Here is a 13,420-nt window from a genome sequence, read left to right as displayed (position 1 = left end):
GAAATGGGGAGGGGGTTTCCTTTGTGTCCTTGATTTTCTTACTTTTTCTTTAAAAAAAAGCAGGCGCAAAACCCCCTCAACAAATTCAAAATGTCCACCTGACAATCTTGCATCCGTGTCAACTCTCCCCCCGACCCAGCCCAGAAACACGTGCACTGCAGCCACAGTTCACTGCTAATGCACAGGGCACTGAGCGATAAGGCATTAAAACAGCACGCATCGTTATAACTGCAGCAAAACGACAAATTAAACATTGCATCTGAACTTCAGACACCTCCTGGGACAACTTTTCAACTATTCCGCTCTCCCCCCTCCAAAAAAAACTCTCCCCCCCACCCCAACCATTGCTTCTTGGAAAATTATTAAACAAATTTTGACCCATTCCAGTTGAGAGCCCAGACCGGTTTAGACAGGGACTGTTGACACAGATCAATAAACTCCGGGACACCAGTGATAAACTGATGGATTTGAACCCCCGTTCACGCTCACTCCAGGCAGCGGTGAAAAGCGGAGCCATCTTGTTCAGAACTTCACTCACAGCAACTAAACTTTTTTTTAAAATAATGTTAAAGCTCCCGGCTGGTTTGTGTGTGTGTGTGGGTGCCCCCTCAAGTCCGAGGCATTCTGTTTGGGAGAGGGAAGTTGGATTCCTTTTTGTTGGTGGTGTTTTAACACAGTTTTACCTGCACAATCTCTCCCTCGGCGCTGATGGTGGCTCCTGCCCGGGAGAAACGTCCCTGCAAGTCGGTTGTGAAAGTTGTATATTCCCCATTGGGACTGGACTCGAACAGCACCACTTCCACAAAAGCAGTCTCCTTGGCGCAGAGTGAGCCAAGCGCGGCCAGCAGCACTCCCAATAGCAATCCCTCAGCACCCCTCAACATCATCTCGCTGGCTGCAGCAACGCCGATCGAGACATAATTTCTGATTAATTCAATCCTGGGCGAGTCTGCCTTTCAGTCTCTCTCCCTCCACTCGGCTTATTCCTCTTCTCACGAACACATATCCATCTAGATGTTGACTTCCTTTCCTCCGCCCGCTGCTTAAAGGTTAGACAATAGCGAAGATATCTCGAGCTAATGTTTCCTCCTTGTCTAAACGGTCAGACTGATCACCATGTCAATGACACAGCTCTGAAATCCTCTCCACTACTCTCACACTCTTTTCTCTCTCTCTGGCTCCACAAGGCGGCACCCAGCTTTGATCCGACACGTGATCGAGGCAGGGTTATCCCCACCCACCAATCTTTCTGACCCCTTCACTTTTCTCTCTCTCTCTCTCTAACACACGGCTCAAACCCCAGCCATTCCTGCGTGGCTATTTTGTTTAATCTCTCTCTCTCTCTCGTTGCCAATTTAATTCACAGCGCAGAGTTCCCCTTTGCTGAGCCTTCCTTCCCCCTGCACTAGCTCAGCCAAGGCGTGAAGAGGGTGCATTTTCAGTCCTCAGGCTTCTGTAAATCGTTCGCTTTCGAACAAAACTTTATCGGGCTCAGCCTCAGCACACCTGGGGAAGATAGCGCTGTAAGGTTCGGGGGAATCTGATTCAGCGGGGACCTTCACAAGGCGATCCATTGCAGGCCCTGGGGGTGTCAAATGGGGATCGTTTTTAGACACACGTAGGAGGGAGTGAACGGCCTTTTCCCTCAAGCTAAATAATGTTGAGTTTACTTCCAAAGATATTGCAGATTCAGGGTCCCAGAATAGATCTGTATTGGTGCTTAAAAAAAACAATTGTAACATTTGGAAAAGTGCCTTCCAAAAAATAGTTCAACTCAAATATTGTCAGAAGGACAATACAAAGCATTTTTTCTCAATTGAACATGTTACATTCCCAGATACCTTAATGCAATTGTACCACACACGATATTTGCTCGACACACTCCATGCGAGGTGTTCAGTTCGGTGTTCGACACAGTTTCCCGCCCGTGAGCATACTGTGGCTGAAGAGCCTTAGACGTTGATGAAGAGTTGAAGATGTTGTAGATCTGAAATTTAAAAAAAAACAGAAATTGCAGCTGAAGCTCAGCAAGTCTGACAGCATCTGTGGGGAGAAAGCAGTTTCGAGTTCTGTGGATATGAATCCAACCAGAAACTTGGATCTGCTCACTTCTCTTGGATGCTGCCAGACCTGCTGAGTTTCACCAGCTATTTCTGTACGCAGTTGCAAACTTAAGCTGTTCCCCATTAGGCCTGTACAGTGGCTGTCCCGAGCTTTGGTGCATCGCTTAACATATATCCCGATCGGTGGAATGTGCCAAACTGCAACACTTGGTTGGTCGATAATCGCACACAAAGACCAAAATGTATCTTTCACTGGACCTGCAGGGAATGATGAACTTGCTGCTTAACCTTGGCTTCGGCACTGCTGGCAAAATCACTGCCTCTCTCTCCAGACCTCCTTTGCAAAAGTAGATATTTTCATGATTCAAAAATGAATGAATACATTGTGAAGAAACACAACTGGTATTTACACACTGTCTTTAAAATGACCAAAGACCAAATCCAACGGACTTTGTTAACTGAAAATGAGAGCCACACAAGGAAATATCGAGACTGGGGTCCAAAAGTCTTGCCAAAGAGGTGGGGGTTGAGGGGCATCTGGTAGGGGAGTGAGTTGAAGGAATTTGAAGGGGGGAGGGGTGTTGCGGAATTTCAGAGTTGAGAACCTCAACAGCAGAGAGCATGGCCAACAATGTTGGATGTTACAATTAGCGGACAGATATCCCGGGGGGGAGAGCGAGGCTGAGCCACATTACAGGGATAGTGCACAGCAAGGATTGAGAGGGATTTGAGGAAGTCCAAGGAATTTTAAAACGGGAATGTTGCTAAGCCATACATTATTAATGTAGGTCACCAAACATCGAATGGTGGGTGAATCAGACTTGGAGTCAGTTTGGACGTGGGAAATTGAGTTTCACATGAGGGTAGAATGTTGGAGGTGGGCCAGGAGTGCACTGGAATAGTCAAGCCCAGACACATAACAGGCATGGATGAGGCTTTTAATTGGCATTACATTGGATAATGAAACATTTAATCATGTATGAAAGCTACCTCAGTTGGGATTGATTGATTCAGTGTCCACCTAGTAAACATTTACACAATAACTTATACAGCACCTTTTATTCCAGGAAACCCTCCAGGCTCTTTGTGGAGGCGCTGTTAAACAAAATATGACAAAGAAGCGGAAGTGTGTACTGCAGATGCTGGAGATTAGAGTCAAGATTAGAGTGGTGCTGGAAAAGCACAGCAGGTCAGGCAGCATCCGAGGAGCTGGAAAAATCGACGTTTCGGGCAAAAGCCGGGATGACAAAGATAAAATGATAAAATATGACAAAGAACCTGTAATGCCAAATGATCAAAACTCTGGTAGATGGGGTAGGTTTTCAACAGGAAAGTGAAGAAGAGTAGGTAAGGAACTCGGAGACCTACACATCCGAAGGTCTGACGGTCAATAATATCAGGGGTGCTCAAGAGGCGAAAGTAGAAGGGAACAGCTATCTCAGGCTGTGGGCAAGAGGACATTCCACAGATGGGAAGGAACAAGACCACAGAGGCATTTGAAAGGCAAGATTAACATTTGAAAATGAGGATGTAACTTGACCAGGAGTCAATAGGGGAGCTGGGTTCACTGCCAATAAGGTGACCTTTGTTTTTGGATGGTTTACGTCTAGGGAAGGTAGACTTTGGAAAAGCAGCTGTGTGTGTGCTGGAATAGTGGAATCCAGAGGTGAGGACGGTGCAGCAAATGAGTTGGGACAAGGTCAATCAGGCAATGTTAAGGAGATAACCATAGTGATGGCATCTGTACTCTGAGCTCACCTCTGGGTCATTAGATTCCCTACAGTGTGGAAACAGGCCATTTGGCCCAACCAGTCCACACCGACCCTCCGAAGAGTAACCCACCCCTCTGAGTAATATACCTATCACTATGGGCAATTTAGCATGGCCAATTCACCCAACCTGCACATCATTGTGACTGTGGGAGGAAACCTATGCAGACACGGGGAGAATGTGCAAACTCCACACAGACCCGAGGCTGGAATCGAACCTGGTGCTGTGAGGCAGCAATGCTAACCACTGAACCATGATGGCATCTGAGCTCACCTCTGGGTCTTATGCACTTCTGAAATAACGAATTATTACTTTAGGCTGCGCCAGTTGCAAAGGTTATACATCACGCAACACCAGGTTATAGTCCAACAGGTAGATTTGGAAGGACTAGCTTTCGCCGCTCCTTCATCAGATGACTGTGAAGGAGCAGCGCTCTGAAAGCTAGTACTTCCAAATGAACCTGTTGGACTATAACCTGGTGTTGCGTGATGTAGAACTTTGTCCACCTCAATGGAACACCGGCACCTCCAAGTATTTGGTGCAAGGGATGGAATCGGTTGCGACCATAGAGTGAGTAAATGGGAGAGCAAACGTATAGTTCTCAACTGTAACGTTCCCTGGTTACAGCTAACCTGAGAATGCAACTTTTACAAAAAGGTTTGCTGATTTACACATGAAAGAAGTAAAATTCGAACAGATGAAAGACTCAACAGACAATCAAGGTATTTTTCAATGTACAATTTCAGTTACATCACACTGTAAATTTTTTGCTATAAATTCTGTCTTTCAATTGTGTCCTCCACAACCACCTGATGAAGGAGCGTCGCTCCGAAAGCTAGTGCTTCCAATTAAACCTGGTGGACTATAACCTGGTATTGTGTGATTTGTACAGCCCAACACCGGCACCTCCAAATCATGGATTAATCTAAGCAGCAAGTGAATTAATGGCAGGGCTCTTATAATGAAAAGCACCTTCCACAGAATAAAATTGGGGAATTTTCTTTGTCCATTGATAAAATTGCGCCCTTTCATCGTGGTGCTTAATATATTCACAAATAATTTGAATGAGAATCAGTTGTCCCGAAATCTCCTCGAGCTCTATTTGAACTTCTTTTTGAACGGAGCCAGGACAAATATTGTTTTATGAAGACGTGAACACCGCCTCTTGCTAGCTGCCTGTGGATGCTCTGATGCAGCAGCACGTTACACGGGCCACACGGAGAACAGCAGGTTGGGAGTTGGGAAGGCGAAGGCACGGAAAGTGACTGCATTTGGGAGCATCACCTGCTTTACAACAAATGTACAGTCAACCGCATGCGCCTACAGTGTAACTCATAGCGTTGTTGTTAAACAGTGACTGAAGTCACCCTGTAAACAGGCCATGGGGTGGTGAGGGAAGGCTACTGTTAATGAATGTGTTGTCCACTGTTTTAATGCTGCAACTGTCCCCCCCTTTTCTCTGCGAAACAGGCTACAAAAAAAGAGCCACTTGCAATGCACGCAGTCACTCAGAACATGGAAGAGAGAAGGACACATTCGGTTCCACAAACCCTCTTTACAAGGGGGATTTAAAAAACGCGCTTTTGCAGAGCAAATAAAAGTCAAATAAAGTTGAAAGCGGCGTTTTATTTCTCCTTGTGAACGTTTTGAAGTTACAGACGGACAGATTACAGAGGGGATTGAGAGTGCAGCGGTATCCTTTGATCTGGCCTCTGATTTAGGGAGTTTTTTTTAAAAAGTCCCTCCCATTAGCTACCAGTCTTCCTCAGTTGGGACAACCAGCATTGTATTACGTTTTATTTTAAAACAATGCCGAAACTAATTTGCTGATAATCAAATTCAGTTGCATTTACATCTCACACTCTTATTGCAAAGTTCAATGGAATTTGTTGGGGTTTGGGTTGGTGGGGGAACACGAGACTGTTGCCTTCCTGTCTGGAATGATTTGGTGTTGATGGCATATCGTAAACAGTTAAGCATGCTGTCATGTTTTACAATGTTGCTGTTCCATAAAAGGCTGGTAACCTCCTTCTCTGAATTAACCAGTTCCATGGAATATTTATTGCTTCACCATTGTCAAAACGTGGTCTTTTTTCCGCTGGCAGTTTGATTTTCTGCCAGCGTGGATTTGTCTGATGTCAGCGGGCGAGAGACGGGCGTGGTGGCACTGGTTATAATTGGCAGGAGTTACCTGCTAAACTGGGAAAAAAATGAGAAAGTAGCCGGGGCTGACATTCCTGATCACTATGCAGTGTCCCCTGCTGGAAGGATGTGTTTATGGACGTGCAGAGAGCACAGGATAAATGAGGCGCTCAACCGAGATCCTGACTGCTTTCACAGGTGGACAGTATGGTACTATTTCGAAGAACTTAGAGTCATAGAGATGTACAGCACGGAAACAGACCCTTCGGTCCAACTCATCCATGCTGACCAGATATCCTAACCTAATTTAGTCCCATTTACCAGTACCCTCTTTACATATCCCTCTAAACCCTTCCTATTCATATACCCATCCAGATGCCTTTTAAATATTGTAATTGTATCAGTCTCCACCACTTCCTTTGGTCATAAGTCTACATCTGCACCATTCTCTATGTGAAAAAGTTGCCCATTAGGTCCCTTTTAATTTTTTTCCCCTCTGACCCTTTAGTTCTAGACTCCTCCACTATGGAGAAAGGACCTTGTCTATTTACCCTATCCATGCCCCTCATGATTTTATAAACGTCTATAAGGTCACCCCTCAGCTTCCGACACTTCAGGGAAAACAGCCCCAGCCTATTCAGCCTCTCCCTATAGCTCAAATCCCCCAACCCTGTAAATCTTTTCTGAATCCTTTCAAGTTTCACAACATCCTTCCTATAGGACGGAGAGCAAAATTGCACAATATATTCCAAAAGTAGCCTAACCAATGTCCTGTACAGCTGCAACATGACCTCCCAACTCCTATACTCAATGCACTGACCAATAAAGCATACCAAAAGCATTCTCCATGGTGTTCTGGTCAATAGTTATCTGTCAATCAGCATCACTAAAGCAGGTAAGATTATCTATTTGTAACATTAACTCTGGTTTTTTTCCCTCCATAAATGCTGCCTGACATGCTGAATATTTTCAACCGTTTTTGTTTCTATTGTCTGGTCATTGCTGTTTATGGGAGTTTACTGCATAAAATTTCACCTCTGCATCTTCCTATGTTACGCTAATCACTACACCTCAAAAGTACTTAATTGGATGTGAAGATCTTTGTGACTTCCTAAAAACATGGAAGGTTCTATAGAACTTTCCTTTTCAAGCTTGCACTATGGGCTGTATGCAGCACCATCTCTCAGGTAGGATATTTGACATTTGTTCACAGGACGTGGGCAGAGATGGCAGGATAGTCATCTTGGCCTCTGTCTGGTATCTCTGACAACATGGCACTTAACAGTGCAGGGAACAGTTTATGTGTCACCACTCCCCTTTGGCACAACCACTTTGTTTTGCAGTTTAAAAACTGGGGGAAGATAAACAAGTTTAAAGAGCTGCAGTAAGAGCTACATAAAGTGTACATCTTATCTGTACAACACTTCCAATAATGTGGAGATAAGGAAGACTGTTACACTGATATCACAGGTACAAAGCAATGTGAAACAATTTAATTTAGGTTTTGATTGTCGCAACAATAACAGTGATAGCTCATGTTATATTGGGTTTGCAGTTTATTCCATTAATATTTGTATTGTAATTTGAACTTGTGCAGTGTTTTGAAGGTTAGTAAAGATACAGTTGTTTCATCCTGTTGTGTTCCACACTAACCTAACATTGAACTACTGGACATGGGATGGAAACTTACATACTGAAAAACACAGAAGATGTACATAGTATCATTCATTTGCTCAGGACTTCTTAAAGCAGACCATAATCAATCATTTTTTAAAGTACAATCACTGATACATCGGCAAAAGTGACAATTTGAGTACAGCAAAATCTCACATGCAGCACTAAAATAATTGATTGTTTGATCTTTTTTGGTTGAAATTATTGAGCCATATAGCTAAGAAATCTTCAAAAAATAAATAATTTTTCATCTGCATTTGGGCAAACAATTTAATGCTTGAGTGAAAATGCAGCATCTCTGATAGTGGAAAATTAGCTCAGTATTACACTGAAGTGTTGGTCTGGATTTGTGTGCTCTGAGTCCTGGGGAGGGGCCTGAAGTGAGAAGGAGAAAATGAAAAAGTAGAACTTAGCTTCTGGAAATACTCAAAGTTTACAGTTCTCTTCTGGTGTGATAACAGAGCCCTTTTATTTGATTTTATTCGAAGAGGTGGGGTTAAAACATGCAAGAAAAGAGAGAGAGAGGGGCTTTCCATTTATATAGTACCATTCAAGACTTGCAGTCAGCAAAGTGCTTTTGCTCTATTGTTGCTGTTATAATGTTGGAAATAATACTCCTTGTGGCTTAGCTGGTTTATCCAGTGCTCAATTTTTAAAAAATATATTCTTTCTTGATTCCGGCAAAGTGAGCACTTGTTGCTGATATCTAATTTTCCTTTACCAGATGCTGGTGAGCCACCCACATGAATTATGATAGTCCGTAAAGTATAGGTATACTCACTATCATTCCTGAATTCTGACCCAATCAGTGTTCAGGATAAGTGATGGGGTCTCAAGTCCGAATATGTGGAGGGAAACGTACAGGTGGACAGTGCTTGTGCATGACTGCTACTCTTGTCCTTCAGTGTGGTGGAGGTTACTGGTTTGGCTATTTATTGGCACACTACTGCCACCGTGCTGCAGTGGTGGAGGGGCTGAATGACTGACATGGTAAATGGGGTGCCGATCAAGCAGACTGCCACGTTCTGAATGGTGTCGAGCGTTTACAGTGTTATTGGAGCTGCACTCATCAAATCATTGCAAAACATTCCATCACGCTTTTGGCCCTGTAACTTGTAGATGTCAATTGAGAAACGTAATGAAAACTGACCAGCAGTTTCAGAAGAGCTGTTGTAGATCTCATAAAAAGCTGCCAGCTTAAGAATGATCCAGGCTTTTCATCCCATGATATGTAATTCTGCACAGTACTCTAGGTTTGTCATATTACATGTAGATACACCCCTTATTATCGAGAGAAAAAAGGTAACTACACAAAACACTGAAGGGGACAATCAAGTTGAAAAGCATAAAATTGGTGAGTCATTCCATGGACAGGGACTGATGTAACACCATCTAACCTGGAAGTTGCAATGTTTTTCCATTTTAAAAAAGATGCACCATGGTTAATTATAAGCACATTTTCAGTAAACCAGACTGTCTACTTTTTCTCTTTGTCAGCAGCTGGTGTTTGAGCCCCAAAATAGCAACTGTCAGCAAGGTAACTTGCTTAGGTAGAGGATTAAAGCTATGGTCTGTTCTGAACGAGTTGAGTTCACCTCAATTGTTGGAGAGATTACTGTAAATGGATGATACAAAATCAATTTCAGGGTTAGGGAAAGAGGAATTGTAAGCCTAGATTCCTGCTCCTCATACTGTGCTGGAGGTCTAAGGATCTTTGGTGAATTTCTGTAATGCAGCAGTGTGTACCATCTGCAAGGTACAGTGCAGAAATTCATCAACGATCCTTAGACAACACCTTCCATCTAGAAGGGCAAAGGCAGCAGGTACATGGGAACACCACCTGCAAATTCCTCCCCAAGCCACCCACCATCCTGATTTGGTAATACATCACCGTTCCTTCACTGTGGCTGGGTCAAGATCCTGGTATTCCTAGCCTAATAGCATCATGGGTCTATCTACCGTACATGGATTACAACAGTTCAAGAAGGCAGCTCATCACCACCTTCTCAATGGCAACTAAATACTGGCCCAGCCGACAATGCCTATATCCTACAAGTGAATTTTTAAAAAAATTCTTGCATTTCCAAGAACAACTTGAACCATTGGGGTCAATTTTAATATAAAATAAACACTGGAGATGGGTCCCTGGACCAGAAATGCTAACTTTCATTCTTTCTGGGCACGTTGCCTCCAGATACATCACGTCATCTTCTGCCACTTACAAACAGACCCTACCACCCTGGATATACTTCCCTCCCCACCCCTATCTGCATTCCGCAGAGATCCTCCCCTCCGTGACTCCCTTGTTAGGTCCACGGCTCCCAACAACCCACCCTCCACTCCCGGCACTTTCCCCTGCTGCCACAAGAAGTGTAATGACTGTGCCCACACCTCCCCCCTCACCTCCATCCTTCCACATTCAACAAAGATTTATTTGTACTTACATGCACACCATCTACTGTGTCTGTTGCTCTCAATGCAGTTTCCTCTACACTGGGGAGACAGGACACCAACTTGCGGAATGTTTCAGAGAACATCTCTGGGACACACGCACCAAACAACCCCCCCGCCCTGTGGCCGAACACTTTAACTCCGCCTTTCACTCTGTCAAGGACATGCAAGTTCTGGGTCTCCTCCACCACCAAGCTCTAGCCACCCGATGCCTGGAGGAAGAATGCCTCATCTTCCGCCTTGGGACCCTCCAACCATATGAGGTCAATATAGATTTCACCAGTTTCTTCACTTCCCCTCCTTCCAACCTTATCCCAGATCTAAACTTCCAACTTAGCACCGCCCTCTTGAACTGTCTTTCCTATCCATCTTCCTTCCCACCTATTCACTCCACCCTCCTGTCTAATCTATCACCTTCATCCCCACCTCCATCTACCTTTTGCATTTCCAGCCACCTTCCCCCAAACCCCATCGCCTCCCATTTATCTCTCAGCTCCCTTGGGCCACCCCCACATTCCTGATGAAGAGCTTATGCTCAAAACATCGACCTTCTTTCTCCTCGGATGCTGACTGACTGGCTGTGCCTTTCCAGCATCACACTTTTCGACTCTGATCTCCAATATGTGCAGTCCTCACTTTCTCCTATTCTGCCAAACTTGTCGAGTTTCAACAGCAATTTTTGCTTTAGTTTCAATTTTAACATCTTGGATAGCTCAGAGGCTGTCCTGCTGTTTTGGCGGTGAGAATGTTCACCTGGAAGCCTGAACCTAATGAAATAATGCCAGCAAATTGTGGGCCCCAAAATGCCATCCTGGTGCATCGTGTCACATTTACTCATGTGCAACACAGGGCCATCTTGGAGGATGTCTACCTATGCTACCTGCAAGCATAGTTTGAGAGCAAGATGGGATTCATTCTGACCACTGGGGCACATTGGATTCTTCCTGTCACCATGGTGACACCATTGCAAAGCCTAACTGATGTGAGGCACAGATTCAATGCTTTGACTAGTGCAGTGTTGGAGGCTATTAAAAATATGGTTTAGCTAGACCAGGGGCCCCTCAAATATCATCTGGACAGAGTGGGATGCATCATTCTGGTGTATGGAGCTCTGCACAATTGGAGCAAGTAGTGAGGTGATGTCCTAGATGCAGAGGAACTGATGGATCAAGCAAAATTTAAGAGGCATTTGGATGGGTATATGAAAAGGAAGGGTTTGGAGGGATATGGGCCAGGTGCTGGCAGGTGGGTCTAGATTGGGTTGGCACATCTGGTCAGCATGGACGGGTTGGATGGAAGATGTGAATGCTGTACATCTCTGTGACTATGACTCCATGACTTTGACTGTCATTGTCCACATCAGAGGTCAGCTGTGATGGATGCTACAAACCAGAGAGAAATCTCAATGACACCTCATTCCAATAGAAGAGAACTGGTTGCAGCATCCGATTCCTGGTCAGGAGTTTCTTGGTCAGGATGCCCAAATTTGGTTACCATTGTGGGGGTTGAAGTCCAGTCTCTATTGCCTTCATTTCTGTACCCTTTTGCTTTCTGTAAATAAAAACTCATGTTTGTATTTGTCTAATTGTTTGCCTGAATTCATGTTTCCCTAATGAATGATGATAACTGCAGGTGTATTGGGACCAGGGTAGCACTGCCTCAGATAACAAACCCATCAATGTTATTTTGAGGCCATCTGGTTAACATCCACTATTGGCAAGTTAAAATCTCAGCTCGCAGATGAAACTGGCTGAATATGTGGAATAAAGGCGGTCTATGGTGGACAAGAAAGCCTTACTATTCATGTATATAAATGATTAATATATATCAGAAGTGAGTAAAAGACCACATGACAGGAGAGAGATGATTCTGTGTACCAACTTGTCAGGTTTAGTCATTAAGTACTCAGCAGAATATTGAATCAAAACCTTAGACTCTTTCTTTCTAGTAGTCTTTCTAGACCCTACCAAGGACACAACCTCTTTTCACCATTGCATTAATAGAGCTGGTGCCTGTAACACCAGAGTTCAGTGTGAGAGGAAGCATCTTCAATGAAAGAACGTTAATGAAATATATCTTTTCTCATTCACAAAAAAAAAAGGAAACCAGTGAGGGCAGGTTTCAGAATAAGCATAACAATCTGCATGGCTTGCACAATCTCAATGTACTCAGAGGATTCCTGCTCGCAGAAAATCCATGTCATGACTTTGTGCAATGTGGATCACCATTGACTCATCACTGCAGTGCTTAAACATGTAGAGAAATTATCTTTAGGGGGGAAGTACATCTTACCATCTGCTCAAACATGCTCCGGATGTCATTTTTCGGTTTGGTGATTAGAAATGTTTGAATTTTTCCAATGTATCACTAAATAATGGAAAAAATGAAGATCTGTAGAATTGTGGCTCCCAATCACAATGTTGAAAGATTAAATTTTGATTAGATTAGATTACTTACAGTGTGGAAACAGGCCCTTCGGCCCAACAAGTCCACACCGACCCGCCAAATCGCAACCCACCCATACCCCTACACCTCTTACCTAACACTACGGGCAATTTAGCATGGCCAATTCACCTGACCCGCACATCTTTGGACTGTGGGAGGAAACCGGAACACCCGGAGGAAACCCACGCAGACACGGGGAGAACGTGCAAACTCCACACAGTCAGTCGTTTGAGTCGGGAATTGTCAGAACACTTCAAATGTATTTATTTACCTTGAACTTCAGTAATTGCTCTTGACAGAGAAACATAACAGCTATTATGTACACAGCCCAATGCCCATGAATATAAATAATAGGAGTGAGAAGATGATGAGGTTTTGCTTCTCTTTCTTGTGGGATGCTATTGATTAGGGCACTAGGTGAAACTGGTCATCTTGAGATCATGTCAGGGATCAGTTCAAGGGGGTATGACTACTGTCGAATGTCCTCTCTGAAGGATGCAATCTGATCAGCTTCTCTCCTTGAGTCAATTTTCTTGTCCATCATTGAGAAGTCTTATATGTTCTTCTTCTTCCTACTTTCTTTTCCATTTTTGTGACGCATTATTTGAGTTGCATAGAAACGTTCCGCCCAATTTCATTCTCCCCAAAAGACCTTCTACCCAAGTACACTCCAGCAAATGAAACCTTCAAGATACAACATCCTGTCTACATCACTGGTGTTGAAGTGGAGTTGGTCAAGACCTTTAAGTTCCTAGGAGTAAATGTCATCAACAAACTGTCCTGGTCCATCCATATCAACGTTAAATTCAAGGAAGCACACCACTGCCTCCCCTTTCTCAGAAGGCTAAGGAAATTTGGCGTGTCCACAATGACTC

The 13,420-nt window shown here is 44.0% G+C and overlaps 1 protein-coding gene across 2 annotated transcripts in view; it reads right to left on the bottom strand.

Annotated features, from left to right (window-relative positions):
* znrf3 (zinc and ring finger 3) overlaps window positions 1-1,169 on the bottom strand; it is a 238,784-nt gene extending 237,615 nt beyond the window's left edge. For both annotated transcript variants that reach the window (XM_060844037.1, XM_060844038.1), the window contains exon 1: window positions 684-1,169. In XM_060844037.1, coding sequence (XP_060700020.1) covers window positions 684-887 — 204 coding nt within the window. In that variant the 5' untranslated portion in view covers window positions 888-1,169. The remainder of the gene's footprint in view (window positions 1-683) is intronic.
* Window positions 1,170-13,420: the final 12,251 nt, after the last annotated feature.

The sequence above is a fragment of the Hemiscyllium ocellatum genome, chromosome 24, assembly GCF_020745735.1.
Source record: "Hemiscyllium ocellatum isolate sHemOce1 chromosome 24, sHemOce1.pat.X.cur, whole genome shotgun sequence".
NCBI classification, from domain to species: domain Eukaryota; kingdom Metazoa; phylum Chordata; class Chondrichthyes; order Orectolobiformes; family Hemiscylliidae; genus Hemiscyllium; species Hemiscyllium ocellatum.
This window is presented reverse-complemented; position numbering and strand designations above follow the sequence as displayed.